The 21,698-nt window shown below is 45.3% G+C and overlaps 1 protein-coding gene across 1 annotated transcript; it reads left to right on the top strand.

The window, feature by feature from the left end:
* The first annotated feature begins 162 nt into the window (after window positions 1–162).
* On the top strand, window positions 163–19,114 carry PREPL (prolyl endopeptidase like). Its single transcript, XM_075267029.1, has 14 exons — window positions 163–338; window positions 2,318–2,446; window positions 2,554–2,620; window positions 3,809–4,012; window positions 4,187–4,310; window positions 5,866–6,082; window positions 7,371–7,556; window positions 12,962–13,165; window positions 15,038–15,210; window positions 15,312–15,528; window positions 16,318–16,467; window positions 17,077–17,203; window positions 17,461–17,546; window positions 18,344–19,114. The coding sequence occupies exons 1-14, from the start codon at window positions 177–179 to the stop codon at window positions 18,386–18,388; spliced, it is 2,091 nt and encodes a 696-aa protein (XP_075123130.1). The 5' UTR covers window positions 163–176; the 3' UTR covers window positions 18,389–19,114.
* Window positions 19,115–21,698: the final 2,584 nt, after the last annotated feature.

Genomic DNA, 21,698 nt, shown 5'->3' on the forward strand with positions numbered 1-21,698 from the left:
CAGTTGTTGATATGAGAAAGTAAGGCCGTTGCCCACAGCCAGTCAGATTTCAGCTTTCATTTTTCACTGGTCAATTTTTAATCTCCCCGCGCAGAAATAAAGACTTAGTTTTGTTTCTTACATTTATATTTTCCTTTCTAGCAATTCATTGGCTATGAGAACTTGAAGCCGTGAAGATGAAGTTACTTGTGAGCTCGGCATCTTGGTTTCTCCGCAGACACGGACTCCGGCTTAGAACAGAAAAGCCCAAATCGTTCCTCACATCTTGGAGAAATGGTCCCACTGCTTACCACAGAGACTGGGCTAGAAGCGGATTTAGGGGAATGACCGTGTGGCGGGTAAAGGGCATGTATTGCTGTGTCATTGTATATTAAAGGTGTTCCCCTTTCTGTAGGACAGAGGATAAGAATCTGATTGCTGGAACCCACAACCATCAGGAGAATGGGAGTCCGTGAGTGGCCCATGTGAATGGAGCGGATGTGGCTACTTCATTTCTACTATGGGACTGTCCTTGAGTTAGGCCATACATGTCACTACTCTACTTCTATGGGGCATTTGCAGACCCCTGTTCTTATTACTGAGGCTCCCAGCAATCGCACCCCCAGTGATCAGATACTTATCTCTACTAAATAGAAAGCGCTGTAAAAATTGAAATACTAGACAATCCTTAAAGGACTTGTGTCTCAATGTTTCTGTGCACCTCCTTGATGTGACGCCATGTCAAGGTGCACTAAGGAGCTGCCAGAGGGGGGATGAAGACAAGCAGAATTATATAATCCAAGGTGTTAGTTATACAGTTTTATACACTGTTGTGACGACGTCTCCCTGCTGTCATTCTGTTAAAAACTTCAGTATTTGTTTCCGGTGACGACTAATCTGATGGTCGCACAGGTTCATGGCTCATCACAGTCATCAGACTTGTCAAGTAACGAGCTGAGCATTTATATAATCATCACATGACCAAGACAGATTTCTATCCAATGAAAGTAAATAATGAACTTCCTATTAGAGAACCTTTCATGTCTTCAGGTACGGGCAGTATTATACCGCTAGAAAGATGACCTTGAGCTTAAAGGGATCCTATCATTAAAAGTAAATTATTTTATTTTTTTTGTCCTTAACACGTAGGAATAGCCTTAAGAAAGACTATTCTTCTCCTACCTTTAGATGTCTTCTCCACGCTGCCATTCGGTGTATATAATCCGGTTTTCTTCAGTATGCAAATCGGTTCTCTCACAGCACTGGGGGAAGTCCTCAGCCCTCAAACAGCAACGGGGGCATCCCCAATGCTGCGAGAGAAATCTCCAGCGCTGCCTCCATCATCTTCAGGAACGGCCTCTACCAGTGTCTTCCGGCAGTGGCTTCAAACTTCTAGGCCGAGGGAAAAGCCGACTGCGCATGCCCGCCAGCCACAAGAAAATGGCCGCTTACACAGTATTGTAAGCAGCCATTTTCTTGTGGCCGGCAGGCATGAGCAGTCGGCTTTGCTGGAGGCCTAGAAGTTTGAAGCCACCACATGAAGATGATGCCTGGAGAGTCCGTTCCAGAAGAAGATGGAGGCGGCGCTGGAGTGTTCTCTCGCAGCATTGGGGACAGTCCCAGTGCTACGAGAGAACTCATTTGCATACCGAAGAAATCCGGATTATATACCGAACGACGGTGCGGAGAAGACATCTAAAGGTAGAAGAAGAATAGCCTTTCTTAAGGCTATTCCTACATGTTGGGGACAAAAAAATTACTTTTATTGATAGCGCCCAGAATTAAAGCTTTACCGGTATATGCCAGAGATATCGGTGCCATTAGTGCCGCACAAATATCCCTCCACTGTCAGAAGGGTCGGCCTTACAGCCTAAAGTCATCATCTACAAGTCTCTGGAAGTGTCAGGGTAACTCTACATACAGTCTTATATTCTTATATGAATCAAAGTTAGGATGGTCATGTAACATTACAACATAGTAATCGCCCCTGTATGAACCTTTGGTTTGCTCACCCACGATACAAGTTCTATTCACCATTCCTTCTATGATTTGTAACCACTTCTTATAAAGGAAATCTATTTTATGATTCTCAGAATTATCATGTTATACAATTGTTACAATGTTGGGGGAGGATGTCTTAGAATGTCCTAGGAAAGGACACGACAATTCTGGACAGGATATTTCTCCCAAATAACATGTATTTAGCTTCATTTCTCAGAATTAGTATATAAATTTTTCTTATAGACAGCTTATCTGATAGAAAAATCTTTCCTGTGACCAGGCCCTTACCTTCTGTATAACATAGTTTTGACTATTTTATTTCTTTAAAACCACAAAGAACATGTTAAATTGTGAACGGAAACGCTGGGAGGTCGCCTTTGCGTCTTACAAAGAGTTAACTGAAGCTCTGAAGAAACGTCTTGAGGAGATGCACGAAGAGGTTCCCAGCAGAACGGGACACAACATGGTGAGCGGGGAGATTGGTGTGTCATAGGAATAGGACAGTGTTCAATTCATTCTGATACAAACACCTACCTGTGACGTATTCAGATAGATGGCTTTCTTAATTTGCAGATTAATTGCGGAGACTACACCTATTTTGCTGCGGACTCCTGTGTCTATCGCTTTCAGAAAAGAATTGGTAACTATATTTATGGATAGAATTTTTTCAGAAGCAGCTCCTGGATCATGCAGGACATATGCATAGAAGTACTGAATTGTATTGATGTAAATGAAGTACTTGGGCTGTGATAGAAACTTCCTGTTTAGCTGTGGAATCCTTACTAATATTATAAATGGGAAAGTTTGGATATTCCACTATCACGCCGCAACGGCCGAACAGATTTCAATGACGTTTTGCACATACCTAGACTGTCACCCAGGAAAGAACATAGGCGCCTCAGAATCCACGTATATCGCCGGGTTTGCCGACTGCGGGCACCAAATTCGCGGTCCGTGTAGGCTGAAGGACCTCACGTGACGTCACCACATCAGGCGCGCGGCACCGATTGGACCAGGCCACTGCGGGGGCGGAGCTATACAGCCACAAGCCCGCCGCACACTGACATGAACAACATGGTGTCGTGCATGCCGAGAGCCACACATGCCGGCATCGCGGGAGCCTGGCGTGGACTGGTGAGTCCGGCAGGGGCAGACAGAAGGGTGGGGAGGGTTTGTACACGTAGGAACAGGGGGGGAAGCGGCCCACAGTCGCAGGTTCGGGAGGAAGGCGGGTGCAAGCCAATGAGAGAGCGGGTAGGGAAAACAGTGCAGAGTCCAGGGGCGAGAGGAGCAGTAGTGGGCCGGCGGCAGCAAGGTCGAGTTCCATCGGCGCACTGGTGTTGCACGGGCCCGCTGCGCCAACACTGCAAATGCGGGGAGTCCGAGAGAGCACTGCAGGTGGGGCACGCAGTCAGGGGTCGCGGGTATAGCTAGTGTGTTTATAGTTGCATCTCTGCCTTTGTCTACTTCCTCTCGGGCTCACTCCCTTCTCCATAGACTTTTCTAGACACATAATCTGTAATGTGACCTGCAGTCCCTTTTCTGAGACAGACAGCGAGTTCCGAGGGAAATTCAGTTTCGCATGGAAGGAGGGATCAGAGGAGATAAAATGTTACAAATGTTCTTTTTCACTTGTACTATTGATTTGTATGAGGTTTGTTGAAGCGACGATGACCAGTTACATCTTTTTGTCCCTTTAGTATTTGCCATTACGTCCCCTCCAAACCTTCCTCACCCCAGTCACCCCAGTTTTGCCGTCTTTTAGAGCCCTCCATAAACCTGTTATTTCCCATTTATTTCTGAATCTGTTTTCATGAATTCCTTACAGGCAAAGCCAGCGTAGAGATCATGTTCAATCCCGCAGATGTCGGGTTACAGGAATACGTAATTCAGCGCATCCGGGTTTCTCCTGCTCAGACTAATATGGCCGTTATTCTGAAAGGCTTTCATCGTGAAGAGTCCACCTGCGTGGTGGTGAGCGCGGAGGAACAATCGCACGTATTGTACAGTATACCAGATGTATTTAGCTGCGGTAAGTGACACTGTGGCGTCTGAGTTAACTTCTTAAAGGGGTTGTCCGGGTGTCGTCCCCTATTTATCCTGAGAATAGGCCATATAAAAATAAACCTGTACAGCCACTATAAGCCGGCATTAGATGTTATATAACGGTAACGTCTGCCGGGTCGCGTTTTTGTCTTCTCTGCAGAGTGGGTTACAGATAGTGTCCTGTTTCATACGAGGCAGGATAATCTCCAGTGCAGAGATGTGTATGCAACAGAATTCACTGAAGAATGTTCCACCAGACTGGTCTATCATGAGATGGATGCCAGGTAATCGATGGTAAACTGTCCACAAAGCAACACTAGAGATAGACCAAATATCCCAGCACTTCCTCCAATCATCTCCTCCTCCTACCATGAGAAATAAAGAAATATTGTGTGTCCTAGGAGCTCAGCCTCCTGCCTTCCTCCTCATAATTCTGTCTCTGACTGTAGAGTTGAGCGAACACTGTTCAGAACAGCTGTTCCAAACAGCACGCTCACCGCACACTCCCATAGAAATGAATGGAATCGGGGGGTTAAGCGGCCAGCCGCCGGCAAAGTGTACGTGCCAGGTGCTTCCATTCATTTCTATAGGAGCGTGCTGTTCGGAACGGCTGATCCGAACAGTGTTCGCTCAGCTCTATCTGACTGTAACACAGCTGGCTGCAGCAGGAGCCTCCCCTCCCCTGCCCTATCTGCAGTAAGAGACAAAAGATAGTTGTCCATGGGGGAGATGTAACATAAAGCAATAAAATCATGCTCCCCTGTCCCTGGTGCTCCGTTGACTTCTTCCACTGCTGTCTAAGTCTTGGTGCCCTCGTTGCCGGAAGTCATGTGACCACTGAGACCAATCGGTTATGAATGGGTGGCATTACTCAGTCATCACTCGTTCCATTCTAAAAGCCACTGATTGGTCACAGTAGTCATGTTTGGTGCAGGAATTCTGGTGACAATGGCATGGTACGACCATATGTACAAAAGAGTACTGGGGACAGCGGAGTATGATTATTTAATTTTTGGTGTTACGCCTCCCCAAGCCTCTTCCATTGTTTGTCCTTTTCCTGAGCAACTCCTTTAATCTTTTCTCTTACTGCAGACATAGCACTGGGGGGAGGCTCCTGCTGCAGCCAGTTGTCTTGACATTGGACAGGGGCTGCTGCACCCCTCTTATCACTCACATAGGAGCGGTGCTGCATGCACCCTCCTTCCACTATCAGCTACCATCACCCAGAGGCTGCTAAAAAAGTTGATCTATGTGGGATCTGGGTGTCGACCCCTTTGACAAACTTATCCTGTGCAAAGGTCATCAGTATGAAAATTTCATTTGGGATCGGAAAACCCCTTTAAAAATTGATGACCCTTAGGATAGGTCCTCAATATCCAATCAGCAGATCAGCTCATTGTTTGCAGTTCAGTTCAAGTGAATAGGATTTAGCTGCAATGCCAAGCACAGCCACTATACAGTGTGTGGCGCTGTACTTGGTGGAGAAGCCCCAAACCCTATAGTCTCTCCCCTATAGTCTTATAAGTGGGGTATCTGATATTGAGGGCCTGTCTACAGACTATAGTCCTGCTGCCTCCTGTCCTTTCCAGTGGCCTTTGCTTAGTGATGACCTGCCCATGTACACACGGGACCGCTGTGGTCCGTCACTGGTCTCGGTGGGGGATGGGCTTGAGACTACTGAGGCCAGTGATTATCTGCAGCTTTAGCTATAACTGCAAGTACCCGTAGACCACTGGTGCCGGGACGGCAGGGGCTTTACCAGGTTCCTGTTGTATCCTCTTCCTATTTCTAATATTCTTGAATTCTATTTTTGCCTTTACTATATTCCTCTACTTTCAGGTTTTTTGTAGACCTTTATATGACCAAAGACCACCGCTTTCTCACCATCAATAGTAATAGTAAGATCTCTTCTGAGGTCTGGCTGGTGGACTGCAGCGCCCCTTACACGTTCCCTATCCTGGTGCAGGCCCGGATGACTGGCGTCCTTTACCACGTGGAGCACAGAAATGGCTACCTGTACATTCTCACCACGTACGGCGAACCTGCAGAGTACAAGGTGATTTCTGTCTCAGCCTTCTGCATGCAAAAAATCATTTGGAGAGTCACTTGGCAAATTAGAATAGAGATATAGGAACGCCTGGACTTGTGTTTATACTAGAGAGGGTTTGGGATTGCAGCTCAGCCCCATCCAAGGGTCAGTGATTGTCTTTCTAAGGTTATGGTCACACTGGGGTTTACCTGGTGTAGAGTCTGTCAGAAGCCTTGTACAAAAAAAAGTCCGACAAAGAACCTACATCAAAAATTGCAACTGAAACTGTATCAAAAACTGCATGTGTGATTCCAGCCTTACACTCAACATTTAAAGGGATTCTACCACTAAACCAACATTTGTTTTCTAATTACCACGTCGGAATAGTCTTAAGAAAGGCTATTCGTCTGTTACCTTTAGACGTGGACTCTGTGCCACTGTTCCTTAGAAATGCCGGTTTTAACCGGTATGCAAATGTGTTATCTGCAGCAATGAGGGCGGGCCCCAGCACTCAAACAGCAATGGGGGCGTGCCCACTGCTGCTCAAGAGCTCACTCCAGCGACGCCTCCATCTTCAGCTGCAACCCCACCTCTTCGGTCTTCCGTCTCGGTCCAACCTTCGATGCCTGCGCAAGTACGCTCCTGTATTGAACTACAAGAGCAAGAGTGGCCTCCCAAAAATGGCCGCCGGCCAGTAGAATTGAATAGAAGATTTTGATATTTTAAAGTATTAGGTTTCTGTCTTCACTTATCTGGCTGTTTCCAACCTCCTTCCCTCTATTCAGACTCTTATATGTCATAGTATCAGTAGCCATATCCAGCCTCACACAGAAGTCTATGGAGAGGGAAGGTGGAGAAGGAGGAGGGTGCTGGATAGTATTTATTTTATTGCTTCGTTCTATACCATGCTATAGCGTTATCTTCTACATGTCTTAGATGACCAACAAAAATTTCATTAAAAAGTGGACTTCGTGGGGGGGGGAGGGGAGTTACCATGGTAAACTGAAAATTCCTAACAAAAAAGCATGATCTGGCTAAAGGGGTGATATTATGCAGAGGTTACAATGTATATTTGTTTTTTTTAGTGTTTTTTCCAGCAGCCTCCCATCTCCATAGACTTCTATGTTCTAAGTAACTCGGCCTGATAAATGGAAATATAATCATTTTTCTTTAATAATGTATGTTCCATAGTTTCTTATCTTCACCTGTAGCATCTGTTTGATGGTATGTCTTCATATAGGCTGGATTAGTAGATTCTGGTCCTATAGATGCATGTCTCTGTATCTAACCTGAGATTTCTCCGCTTCCGTTGCAGCTGATGAAGGCTCCGCTAGACGGTGATATACAGCAGTGGAGGCCTATATACCAGTTACCTCCAGAATCCCGACTGTTGGAGATGGAGATGTTGGAGGACGACTGTCTGATGTTCCTAAAAGAGAACAATGAGCTGTACATAGACGTCACGTCCCTCTCCATGGAGAAGGTCACTCACACTATGAAGGTACATTGTGTACATGTTCAGTTCTTCTTATATTGTTGGGGCTCTGTTTGGTTTTTGTTTTTCTTGTACTTCCCATAAAATAACACAATTTCAGTATATTTTGTTAGAACTCTAGACTGTGCCGTTCCTTTGTGATGGTACCTGAGAATACATGAAGGAATTGACATCTGGGTGTTACCAGTTGGGGGGTGTCTATGCGCAATCTAGTCATTGGAGGTTAATAGAGATGAGCGAACACTGTTCGGATTAGCCGATCCGAACAGCACACACCCATAGAAATGAATGGAAGCACCTGTGACGCTGACTTTGCTGGCGTCCGGCTGGCGTCACAGGTGCTTCCATTCATTTCTATGGGAGCGTGCTGTTCGGATTGGCTGATCCGAACAGTGTTCGCTCATCTCTAGAGGTTAATAAAAATTATCTGGCACTGGCCTTGAACCCCTGATTCACCATATACAGTCTGACGCTCTCCAGGTGGGTTCCAAACCTCTTTGTAATAAGGTGAAGAGCAACACCCATAAATCTTTAGAAACAACGCAAGGAATTGAGAAAAGATTCTCCAGGAGTGTATTATCTAAAATTGACACGTTCGTAGTAGTGTCCTGTCCATTTTAGATGGGCTGTGTAATGCCTCCTGTTCCCTGTAGGGGCACTGCAGGGAAATCAATCCCTTCCTGTTGGCTTGATGTCGATCACTGTGATCATCTTATACTTTTTGTCAATTTTCTAACCAAAAGGGATCATAAGAGTCAGATCTGAGCAACAAATCATACTGTCACCTGTGACAAAGACCCCATGTGGCATTTGTCCTCTATAGTAGACCCCTTTTGCGCCAGAGCTTGTATTTATCATTTCCTAAATTTATTTATTTTTTTTTATTTTTTTTTTTTTTTTTTTTTTTGATGGCATTATTTTTTGTGCTCCTTCCCCTTCCACATGTTCTCCTTACTCCATATTATATATCTAAATTTTTATTTTATTTTTTTTAAAGACCTGAATGTAATCGAATGGCGATTGTGTTTGCAGTGATGCAGTCAGAATTTTTGTATTAATTTTTTTTTTTTTTTTTTGTGTGTGTGTATTGTATGGAATTGTTATGTTTCGGAGTGCAGGAAGAATGGAAGTTGTGGCCTTTCAGCGGCTTGCAGAGAATGAATACTGATTTCTATTTTTTTTATTTTTTTTTTTTCCTCCTTCCTGCCTTGAGAATCCTCCACATAATAGCTACAAACCACCAAGTGTACATGTGCCAAGAAAAGGGTTATTGTGCCGCTCAATGGTTTTTCTTCAGCTCTCCCATCCAAGGCACCAATTTCAAGTGACTAAATGCTAAAGAGCCAACCTGTAGCACGAGATCGCTAGCTGGAATCAAACTGGCTAGATTACAAGAGCGCCTCGGCCAAGGGCGTATAATCAGAGACGGAGAGAGGGGAAATAATAGGAGCGAATAGAATGACTTGCCGAATATAATGTTATTTAACCGGAATGGAATATTTTCACAAGCCACATTTTGCCCCCTAAAAGCATTACTTTACTCAAAAATCATAGTCGTTGACGGTAGATTAACGGTCGGCGGATTTCTCATCATTTTTTTTTTTTAAACCGCTCTGATGGAGACGACGTCGGGTTTGTCTGACACAAATGTCATCTGTTCTTCTGTGGCTGCATAAGGTAAAAAAAACAAAGTAAAATGTTAAAGGGCAACTCCGCTTAAACAGTAAAATTTTTGTTAAGTAAGTCCTGGAGAATGAGGTAAAGGGCTTGTTTATCCTGATATGGGCTTGTAGATTTCTGTGTGTGTGTGTGTGTGTGTGTGTGTGTGTGTGTGTATGTATGTATATGTGTGTGTGTGTATGTGTATATATATATATATATATATATATATATATATATATATATATATATATATATATATATATATATATATATATATATATATATATATATATAATTAGCAATACCCGCGACTTTGTCCACAGCCCCCTCACCCCCTGTGCGACCCACCTGCATTGCGACCATGACCCGTTCCCCCCCCACCCCACCCCCCGGCTTGCGACCGCAGCGGCCCCTTCCACACCATTACGCCCACGGAACCCCAAGCACGTCCCCTGGCCCCGCAACTCCACCCCACAACCCCGGCCTCCTCTTCCCCATCCCCCCCCTCCCCCCAACCTAGTGTACAGATGTGCATATGGTTGGGTGACTGTGCCGCACATCAGCTGTGGCCATGTGTGGTGAGCCACGTGTAGATGGCGGTTTGTGGAAGTTTGTCCCGGTTCTCACTACCCCCGCGGACTCACCGTTACCGATCCACGTCATGTGCTGGGCTCCACCGCTGGCGGCATGTTCGGCACTCGGCTGCCCGCATATGCAATGCCGTTTTTTTTTTTTTCCCCTCTCGCTCCGCGGCCGGCTCGAGCTTCTATATCTCCGCCCCCTGTATCGCTTGATCCAATCGGAGAACAGCACGAAGGCCTGAGATGAAGATGATGTCCTCTCAGGTCCTTCAGCCTACAACGACTGTGAATTCGGTGCTCGCGGCAAACCTGGCAATCTATGGGGACGGTGAGGCGACTGTTCCATTCCGGGTGCCATTCTAGGTATGCGTCAAATTTGAGCGTAATCCGTTCGGCCGTTTCGGCGTGATTGCAAAACAAACAACCAAACGCACAAACTTTCACGTTATTAGTAAGGATGTAGTAAAAAAAATAAATAAATAAACATTATATAGAGATCCCCAGTCCTCGGCTTTGGACACTTGAAATATTGCATCCTGATGGTTTGTTTTTGGGGTTTTTCGGTTATGTATTAAGTTATTTCAAATCTATATAGAAGCCGTCATCGCCAACCTTTCTGTACCCACTTAAGCAGGTAGCCCCTTCTTAGCGCGTTCTGCCAGACAGAATTTTTCTCCCTTGCTATTTGGGGCCTTATTTTTTGCAGGAAGGGATGTTTTTGTTTTTTCACTTCTCTCAGGCAGTCAGAGATAACCGTTCCGGCAGCCCAGAGGAATGTAGCACTAGTCGCGCAAACGCACTGCAAGGCTTTACAAGGACTTTTAGTCCTCCTGACCATTGGGGGAGCCGGTGATCTGATACTTATCCCCTTTCCTGTGGATAGGGGCCAAGTATCCATAACTGGACAACCCCTTTTAATAAAGGTATGTTCACTATGCTACTGACTGCCCCTATTACAGCATTTAGTCATTGGCACAGGATTTGGGCATGAAATGATGGACTTGGCATAATGTGCTCCTATATCAATTCTTATTTGAACCCCAGTTGCTCCACACAGGAGGAGTGGAGGTGACAACTGGTTTGGGCACATATCTAGCTATGACTATAGACCTTGCCCATTGTGTCAATTTGGCTAATTTGGGGTAGAGCTAAAAGATCAGTTTGGACCCTTTGCGCAACTCCTCCTCTCGGCCATCAATTGCATCCCACATATCATCTGTATGTTTGGCACCATTTCCTTTCTGACAGTGGAAGGCTGTGTATCATAAATCTTCTTCCCCTGTCTCACTCCAGTGCACCAGATGGCAAAGGTAATACAGTTTACGATGCGTAGACTGCCAGCCAACAAATCAGGAAGGAGATCAAAGAAGTCTAATCAGCCTTGTTGTGATGAGGGTGACCTGTGGGCGCGCTGACTGCAACCTTTGTGACCCTTATAGTTATATTTATGGGCCCCTAAGGCTCCTGGTCCCAGGTAAAAATGCATCCTCTGTATCCTCTCCAGTTATGTTCCCGATCCTTTTATCATTTTGGGGGTGTCCCAATGCAGTCTTACATTGTCCAAGCAATGCTGCCAGTGTCGAGCTGTATAGGAGCCCACCCCTTTAACAAGCAGAACATCGCCCAGCTTGCATTATTGGTGGCCTACGTTGCATATTGGTTCTACATGGTATTGCAGCTCTGCCCCACTCACTTGAATGGGGCCGGTTTAATATGACATCACATGGCCTGCGACACTCACGGAGCATTGCTATCACTTCAGACAGCTAGTCCACAGGGATCCCGAGGGTCAGACCCCTGCTGGTCTCTGATTGATGATGCATCACTTTTAGAAGCCCAGAAAATCCCTTTAAAAAAGTTCCTTTTTTTTCCCCAAAAACAATGACCGCTTGTCGATGGGTCATGGATGGTATCTCTACAAGTGAATGGCTGCGCTGCAATCCCGTTACAACTCATGGGGGAACTGTGGAACCTCATGACCTCAACCAACTCTGACTCTTTGCATTCAATAGGCACTGCTCCAATGATTCTTGTACAGCTGAATTTTGTTTGTTTTTTTTCTCGAGCCCCCACCATTCCTGAGCAACGAGTGTTGTTGTTATCTTCTGCATCCAATACCCTAATTAGGTTCTCTACTGTCAGTTGGGCGGTGCTGGGCTGTAGTATCTAGTCTAAGACCACCCACCTGACACTAGAGACACTGATTAGATGCTGAAACTAATAGATTGCTCAGGAATGGTGGGGGCTAGAGAAAAAATTCGAATTGTGCTGGTATTGCAAATATTTGGAGGTGGTGGAGGACTTCTTTGTGACTTTTAGGATTGGGAATGTTATATACAGTTGCAAAGCTGATGTAGCTCTTTCAGGTTTGGTGGTGTCTTCCCGGCTTCTTTAATTTTGGCTGCCGATATCCCTGCACTGTCAAAGCGGCGGCCTCATGGCTCAGTACAAGACAATAGCAGAGTAACATTAGGGGGTAGAGTTCCTCACCCTCCAGCAATGACTCCAACCCCTCTGATATGCAGTGATACCAGTACCTAAAAATTTTGGCCCCGAATCGGGGCAGAACCTTGCAAAACTGTATACAACGCGCCCTACCATCGATATGCACCATAGACCTGCGCCACCTTCTGGTACCCCGGACCTGTTTCATAAGGGGCAGAGGGTCATTTTAAGGACATTGCCTCCCGATGACAGGCCTAGCAACAGACCCGTCTGACCTCCCCGTACGCCGGCAGCCCGTTCGCTTTCAGTAGGTAGAAGAGTCGACACTTTCCCTTTTCGCAGATGAAATGTGACTTTAACTATCACTTCACAGAGCAAATTTAATTTGACAAGAAAATCACGACTTGTTTCCTAGTTTGCTTTTTTAATTGAAATAGTGATTGAATTTCATTATAGTGTTTAAATAAAAAGGTTATTAACAAGTTGAGTGCAGTGAACCATTTACGCTGCGACTCTGTCAACCGGCGTTTTGTTCTGCCGGCGTAAGGCTTTCTTTTGCTCTGATATCCGTATATATAATTATCATATGAATTGAGGTGAAGCCGCTTTCCAGATTAAATCTATCGCTCGTAGACAGGGATTGTGTCGGGTGGGGGGAACAATGAATATTCCTAAATACAATCTATTCTATTTTTATTTCCCATCTTCCCGTTCTCTATCAAGCTTCCAACATGGGCCTGTGCACTGCGACCTGATCTGCACCCGGAGGACAGGACGGACTCCATCGTCTTTTACCTTGAGTCTCCCGTACATCACCCGGTTAGGTTTGCTTATTCTGTACAAGGCAACAGATTGTCAGTCGACGCCGATGATACCCCGGAAGGGAGCGAGACCTGTCGTATTGTGCGGATGAAAGCCAAGAGCAAGGTCTGCAATTCATCCTTTACAAAGTAACCGTTTCTAAAGCGTCGGAGACAATGGAAGCCTCTGGATGAGGTTATTTGTCTTTATCCTGTACTGTAAAAAATTTACGACCCCTTTGGGTTGGTTTCGTGGGTGAAATATTTGCTTTCGAAAGTGAAGGTCTTCCCTTGAACAACTTTTTACAACTACTTACTGTAGATACAGTAGCACTCCCAAAAAACATCCGGTCTGTTAGAATTGTAGTGCAGGTAATCCTCTTTCTAGTCGCTGTACTTGTCCATCTGGTCCTCAGCTCTGTCATGTGACCAGCAATAAGATTTTCCATCTAGGGCAGGGGTAGGGAACGTACGGCTCTCCAGCTGTTGCAAAACTACAACTCCCAGCATGCATACTTGCTCTGCTGTTCTTGGAACCCCCATGGAAGTGAATGGAGCATGATGGGAGTTGTAGTTTCACAGCATCTGGAGAGCCGAAGGTTCCCTGCCCCTGATCTAGGGTCTCCATGCATTCCTAGAAGAGCCTTGATGTGAGACTTTGTCGCCCATCAGTTGTAGACTCTTATTACATAGGTCCAGACAACCTCCCAGAGATACCTAGAACCCTGCATGCTTTATGCCAATAGGTTTCCTGACGTCATCCGAGAGGTCTAGTTGTAACTCAGGGGTTTGATCCTGCAAAAAAAACTTCACTCCCCAGGGTCAGTTATGTCTTTATACAAATGTGGACCGGGTCGGTTTGCACCTTCACAACGACGTCCGTCGCCCTACATAGAACACGCTGCATTTTTTTAATACATTGATATTGCAACACCAAGAAGGACCAGCCGTAATAGACGGGGTCGCTAAGATCTGCAAATGATCACATTTTTGAGTGTCTAGCTCCAATAAGGTGGGGGATCCGATTGACACCCAAGCCCTTTAGTCACGTGAAATCTCAAAAATCGGATCAAGTGTTGTGGGATAGTTGTGAGATGTCTCGTGTCTGTCGACATGCCAGAATCGTTGTCCTGAGACTCCTTGGTTTATCACTCTGGCAGATCGCCACACGCCTAGGCCGAGATGTCTGCGCTGCTCAAGGTTCTGTGTCCCAGTGATGGATAGATCAATGGTGAACTGTAATAATAGCAAGAGGTGCGCAGGGGCGTAGTGATCCATTCTGTACCGCAAGTGAAATTGGACATCCCAAGCCAAGGGCAGCAAAGATTGTTGACACAAACCATCAGAAGGCTTTTGCAAGGCCATAGGCTACAAGCCAGACGTCGCGTTACAGATGTTCCACTGACCTTATAACACCGCACTAAAAGGAAATGTTGGTGCACAGCAAGACGGCAATGGAGGTTTATCCTTTACAGGGATGAGTCCTGCCTTGATCTTGGAACCAACGATCGCTGGAGTCTAGTCTGAAGACCACATGGACAAAGCCATGAAGAAGCCTTCACAAGGGAGTGTGACGCCAGTCCTACTCCTGTGAATCTGATGCGTGGTAATATATGGTAGCTGGACCCCTCTAGTCTTCATTTCAGACATACTAGCAGTGTCTCCAGACTCCTCTCCCATCTAAGACACCATTGGCAGCAATTGCCTAAGGAGCTGCCATTGGCCAATCTTGATGCTTTACATGCCCAAATATATCAAGTCTCTCCATCCTGTGATTTCTGGAATTCCAAGACTGTTCTTTCTTGGTGTTGCAATCTCAATGTTAAGGATTGTATAAATGTCTCCCAAAATGGGCCACCGGATGGTTTTTACCAAGAACATAGTAGATACCAAGGTGCTACATTGATAATTTGATAGGCCAAAAGTTACCAATTGGTTCTTTGAGTGTATTAAAAAATTTGTGTATTGGATAACCATTGTTTTATTTTTTTATTAACAGGATGGGACTTTGGTGCCGCTCACGGTTTTTCATAAAGCAGAAGGTGACCTCCGGGAGAGCCCTCTACTAGTCCATGTCTATGGAGCTTATGGAATGGATGTAAATATGAGCTTTAAACCTGAGAAGAAGTTGCTGGTAGAAGACGGCTGGATATTGGCCTACTGTCATGTAAGGTAAGGGGCAAAGGCCAAAAAAGTAGCATTACAATGTTTGGACATGTAGTGTAGATGTTGTGTATAGATTCACTGTGGTCTGGACTGGTCTGTCCTTACAGAGGTGGCGGAGAACTGGGACAGAAGTGGCATAAACTGGGTAATCTGGAGAAGAAGCAGAATGGCGTGGCCGACCTGGAGGCTTGTATCGTACATCTACACGATCAGGGATTTTCTCAGCCCTCTCGGACGGCATTGGAAGCGGCCAGTGCCGGTGGAGTCCTGGCGGGGGCGCTACACAATGCTAGGCCATGTCTGTTCGAAGCATTGGTATTGGAGGTAAGATACTGTTCTCGATATAAGCTATTGCTATTTCTTATAGACAATTTCTGGACCTTTCAGTTAGTGAACGTTCCATATAGTATGGGTGATGGGATCCTTGCCAGAGATGCCAAGTAGAGATAAACAATGAAGCGAGGATCTCATTCCAGGATTTGGTTATTGACCAATGCTTAGGATAAGTTCTTTATGAAACTGGTGGGGACCAGAAACCCAGAGTTGCACCAATTACCTGTAATGTGCAGTGTGCGGAGCCAGGATTGGACAGCTCTGAACGCTATATAGCTGTATCCGGTTACTACGACGCATAAGCTGATCTGTGGGGGTACTGGTGTCAGACCCCTAACTATATTGAGAACGCCACTGATATTGATGACCTGTCCTGAGAAACCCCATTGAAGACCCGGAAAACCTCTCCGAACATCAGTCTTTTTGTATTTTATCATATTTTAAGCTTTTGCTTTTATCGTTGCAAACACTTCTAAATAGTAACTGAGCTTTGGTAAAAATGTTAACATGTCATAGAGACTTATCAGAAGTTTTGACTATCGGGATTCCAGCTGCAGAGACCACTATCGAGCACAGAAACCAAGCGAGAAGCAGTAATTCGAGGTTTGTGATCAGCTCACCCTGTTCGCTGGAGACTCATAGAATTCTATTATCCCATCTCCGACTCCTCCTGGGAGAGCTGATCACAGCCACATGGGTACAATGTCCATTGGGACCTGGATTTTCACCAAACTTCTGTTATAGTATATGGTTTACTAAGTTCCCTCTTCTCTTGTCCAGGCCCCTTTCCTAGATGTGCTGAGTACAATGATGAACCCGATTTTACCACTCACCCTGGAAGAGCAAGAAGAATGGGGCAATCCGCAGACTAATATACGACACTATAACGCTATAAAGGCGTATTGTCCTTTTCACAATATCGTGGCACAGGTATCGTGAAATCTCCATTTCCTTCTTTAGTCTTCTCTGACGGGCCTGTGTCGTTGTCTAGAGATGTGGATCCGCTTCCAGGAAGGGTCTATGCTGTAATATGTGGATCTTATAATAAATCCCTCACCTCTATTTTGTTAGAGGTTCTCCGGCCCCAAATCTAATTCTGATACCGATGTCCTATCCACAGGATTGGTCCTCAGTATGTGATCTGTAGAGGTTCAACACCCGGACCCCACACAGATCAGCTGTTACAGCAGTGCCCGGGGTCCAAAAGCTGCTAGTGGGTGGACAGCTCCGGTCCCATACCACAGACGGGGCTCCTATTACTTATATAGGGTCAGTGCTACACATGATGTCTGGCCACTTGTAACTTCCGACACCCCTCAGGTTCCTAGAACAGCTGATCGGTGTGGGGTCTGGGTGCCTGTAGCTCATCAGTATTAATGTAAAAACCCCTATAAATATAGTGCTAATATAGCAATACGGAGAACTAACAAAGTCCCGATCTCCCGGATAATACAAAGTAACATATAGTAGCAAAGAATCTAAAACGATCTGATGGGATTACAGCGGTGTCGTCATGTCCGTATCCGTCTCTTTGTATAGAATTATCCCTCCATTCTGATCACGGCTTATGAGAACGATCAGCGGGTTCCATTACATGGATTACTGCTGTATGTCAGAAAGCTCAGGATTGCGGCTCTCGGCCATTACCATACATCGGATCTACCAGGTGAGGAGAAATCCCAAAATATTTAAGGATTGGGGAACCGGCGTCTAGCCCCTTAATGGGGCTCTGTTGCATCTCAACTTGAGCTTACGTTGGGGGGAACCTCTAATGGGTCATTTTTAACCCCAACAATGCGCCTGTTCATTCTCTAGTTGTGGATCATGTTGTCTGAGCTTTCTGCATTATGCCGTCCCTCTGTTGTTACTCCTGGAAATGTATAATGGCATAATGTATGAGACGGATGTATGATGTGATTTCAGATTGCAAGATGCCAAATATATTGCTGGACGTTCGTCCTGGAGGTAGTCACACGGATTCTCTATCTTGGGAAGATTCCTTGACGAAGGTAACCTAACATACACATGGTGATTCTTCCCTGCAGCGTTACAGAGGACCTTTCACCATCTCCTCCACCTTGACTTCTTCATATCCATTAATAGTCACCGATCCGCTGATTCTGGAGTAGTTGGAATTTCTCCTCTAGCCCCCACCATTCCTGAGCAATCAGTGCAGTTAGTTTCAGCACTCTATATGCTAATTTAGGCTGTCTACTGTCAGGTGGGCGGTCCTAGGCTGAAGGCTAGGACCACTCATATCATAATTCATCTTCGGAGATCTATTTTTTTGTTACCTATCCTGCCCTTTGACCTAGTTAATTTACATAACTCTGGCTGTCAGCCCGGGGGTTACTTGGTGCATACAACCGTATACATCCTATTACACAGTAATATATACTTGTGCAGGAATCTCCCCCTAGTGGTGGCTTCTTATAACCAAAATTTAACCATTAAACTCTATGGTGGTTGAAGGAATTTGGTGTTCTGAAATTTCTTGGCACAAATGATATTTTATTACTGATCCCTTGCCGGGTGTTTCTCTGCAGCTGTTATGTGATTGGAGCAGTTGTGTGCGTACACTTTTAGCGGGCCTTATAAAAGTGAATGAGCAGGGGTCAGGTGTGCGCACCACTATTTAGGTGGGGTACTTGGAACACTTCCTGCGTTTGGACCCCCACCCCACCCCCTCCATAGATTAGACCACACCTCCTATTGAAATTGTTACAATGACTTCTGATCATTCTGATAAAGTTTCCATCAGATACATTGCCTGATTTCCGGGTCTGTCGTTCTGCTCTTTCTTCAGGTGGCCACTCATATTGCCTTTCTGCACAAGCAGCTGAAACTCTGAGAGAAGAACATGCAAACATCACAGAGGAGTATATACCGTGTTTTTCAGACTAGAAGACGTACTGGACCATGAGATGCACCTAGGAAAATGGAAGAGGGGGGGGATCTGCTGCTGGAGGGCCACAGGTTGTGCAAAATTCTTGTACGTGGACAGCAGTGTTGCACAACCTGTGTGGCTCCCAACCTATCCAAGCATGATGGGAGTTGTAGTTTTGCAACAGGTGCAGGGCCATAATAACAGGTGGCCTGGTAGTGGAATTTGTCTGTTAATGTGAACCAGTCACGTGATAGTCACATACAGGCGGTGCAGGCTTCCTTTTCCTAACGTGCCTGTACCGCTTGGCCCACACACAATGCAAAATGCTCCTCACAGTAGCCCACACACAGTGCAATATGCTCCATATGCTATTATTATACATTGGGGTCTTTCCCCAATCAATATTGTGATTCTTTAGTGCCCTGTACCACTCAGAACGACCCGGCTCCACCGTACCGCCCCACCATATGCCCGTACTACATTCGAACTATAGGACTATCCCCATTTTCCTCCCAAGTTTTGGGGTAAAAAAAAAATGTGCGTCTTGCAGTCCATAAAATACAATACTACATACAGAGCAAAGGAAAGGACTTTCCACGCCTGTGCCCTTGAGCTTGTATTCACATGCGGAGGTTTCGCTGCACTACCTTTTCATCGACCATTGTGGTAAAAACGAAAGACTGCGGATGGTTTGGGGGTTAAAAAAAAAATAAATTGTGAAGTCTGATTATTGGATTAGTTGTAATTTCTACAGTTTAGTGTATCAGATATTGTTATTTATTAAGCTTTTCTACTTGGGAAATTAATTAATAAAAAATAAATGCTAACCTTTCTCCGAGGTCTTTTCTTTGTGCACTCCTGACATCCGGCATATGTGTGGTGAACCTGAGGTGTATTGTCCTGTCTTCATGGCAGAGCTGTGTGTGTATGTATGTATATCTAGAATTTATTATATATTTATATAATCTGCTGTGTGCAGAGTATCGGTGTACAGTATCCTGAGATGTTGTTCCACGCCACTATAGAGAGAACCACACACCAAAAAAGTTGAGCAATGTTTTACTTTTTTTGCAACTAGAAGTCACAGCACCCCCTGGGTCGTATTTCTTCACACGAGTGAAGGAGTCTTTCAGAGAAAAGTGGTGTGGAACAACATCTCAGGATACTGTACACCGATACTCTGCACACAGCAGATAGAGACAAGCAGTGTCGAGGGAGTCATAATTCCGAAACGAGAGGGTTAGAGTTTGGTGGGGAGTGGCAGTAACTGAGAGCTGTCAGATGAGATGTCCTAGATGGCGGTGTAATCCTGCAGTCCACAGGAGAGCAGGCCTTGAACACTGTCAGACTAGTGATCACATGACCCAACTTCCCACATATACAATTGGTTTTCACACTGATCAGACCGGTCACCCGTGGACACAGGCGTGGCACGGTTTTTCTTTTTTTCAGAAACAAATGGCCATGTTTTTAAGTCCTTGACAACCAGTTTAGCTGGAGCCCATATATTAGAATAAAAATGTTGAATTTAATTTCAGCCCAGCCGAGCTCTCGTTCTGTCCCATTATCATTTATAGTGTATTTGTCCATCATAAATGTGCGTGATAAATGTATTGGGATAAGAACACTTGTATTTACTGTGCTTTATCCCATTAGATGACTTTCTGCAGGCGCACCGCTGTATGCCATTACAATACATTACCATGATGAAGAGCGGACTCCACATGGATACATTATTTATGATGTTTTTCTCACTTTGCATATTCACTAATGCAGTGTTTAGGCTTCTTCAGACACGAAGTGCTGTACATCTTCACTCCTTCTTCTTGGGAAAGACATTTAAGAGTCAGCGACCATATACGATGGTAGTGGAGCGATCTGGTTGCCTATGGAGAATTGCGTCGGGTTTATACAGTGGGGCAAAAAAGTATTTAGTCAGTCACCAATAGTGCAAGTTCCACCACTTAAAAAGATGAGGCGTCTGTAATTTACGTCATAGGTAGACCTCAACTATGAGAGACAAAATGAGAAAACAAATCCAGAAAATCACATTGTCTGATTTTGTAAGAATTTATTTGCAAATTATGGTGGAAAATAAGTATTTGGTCACCTACAAGCAATCAAGATAACTGGCTCTCACAGACCTGTAACTTCTTCAAGAGTCTCCTCTTTCCTCCACTCATTACCTGTAGTAATGGCACCTGTTTAAACTTGTTATCACTATAAAAAGACACCTGTGCACACCCTCAAACAGTCAGACTCTAAACTCCACTACGGTGAAGACCAAAGAGCTGTCAAAGGACACCAGAAACAAAATTGTAGCCCAGCACCAGGCTGGGAAGACTGATTCTGCAATAGGCAACCAGCTTGGATTGAAGACATCAATCGTGGGAGCAATAATTAGAAAATGGAAGACATACAAGACCACTGATAATCTCCCTCGATCTGGGGCTCCACGCAAAATCTCACCCCGTGGGGTCAAAATGATGACAAGAACGGTGAGCAAAAATCCCAGAACCACGCAGGGGGACCTAGTGAATGAACTGCAGAGAGCTGGGACCAATGTAACAAAGCCTACCATCAGTAACACACTACGCCGCCAGGGACTCAGATCCTGCAGTGCCAGACGTGTCCCACTGCTTAAGCCAGTACATGTCCGGGCCCGTCTGAAGTTTTCTAGAGAGCATTTGGATGATCCAGAAGAGTATTGGGAGAATGTCCTATGGTCTGATGAAACCAAACTGCAACTGTTTGGTAGAAACACAACTTTATGTGTTTGGAGGAAAAAGAATACTGAGTTGCATCCATCAAACACCATACCTACTGTAAAGCATGGGGGTGGAAACATCATGCTTTGGGGCTGTTTCTCTGCAAAGGGGCCAGGACGACTGATCCGGGTACATGAAAGAATGAATGGGGCCATGTATCGTGAGATTTTGAGTGCAAACCTCCTTCCATCAGCAAGGGCATTGAAGATGAAACGTGGCTGGGTCTTTCAACATGACAATGATCCAAAGCACACCGCCAGGGCAACGAAGGAGTGGCTTTGTAAGAAACATTCCAAGGTCCTGGAGTGGCCTAGCCAGTCTCCAGATCTCACCCCTATAGAAAACCTTTGGAGGGAGTTGAAAGTCCGTGTTGCCAAGCGACAGCCCCAAAACATCACCGCTCTAGAGGAGATCTGCATGGAGGAATGGGCCAACATACCAACAACAGTGTGTGCCAACCCTGTGAAGACTTACAGAAAACGTTTGACCTCTGACATTGCCAACAA

This window comes from Leptodactylus fuscus, chromosome 3 (assembly GCF_031893055.1).
Source record: "Leptodactylus fuscus isolate aLepFus1 chromosome 3, aLepFus1.hap2, whole genome shotgun sequence".
Classification (NCBI taxonomy): Eukaryota; Metazoa; Chordata; class Amphibia; order Anura; family Leptodactylidae; genus Leptodactylus; species Leptodactylus fuscus.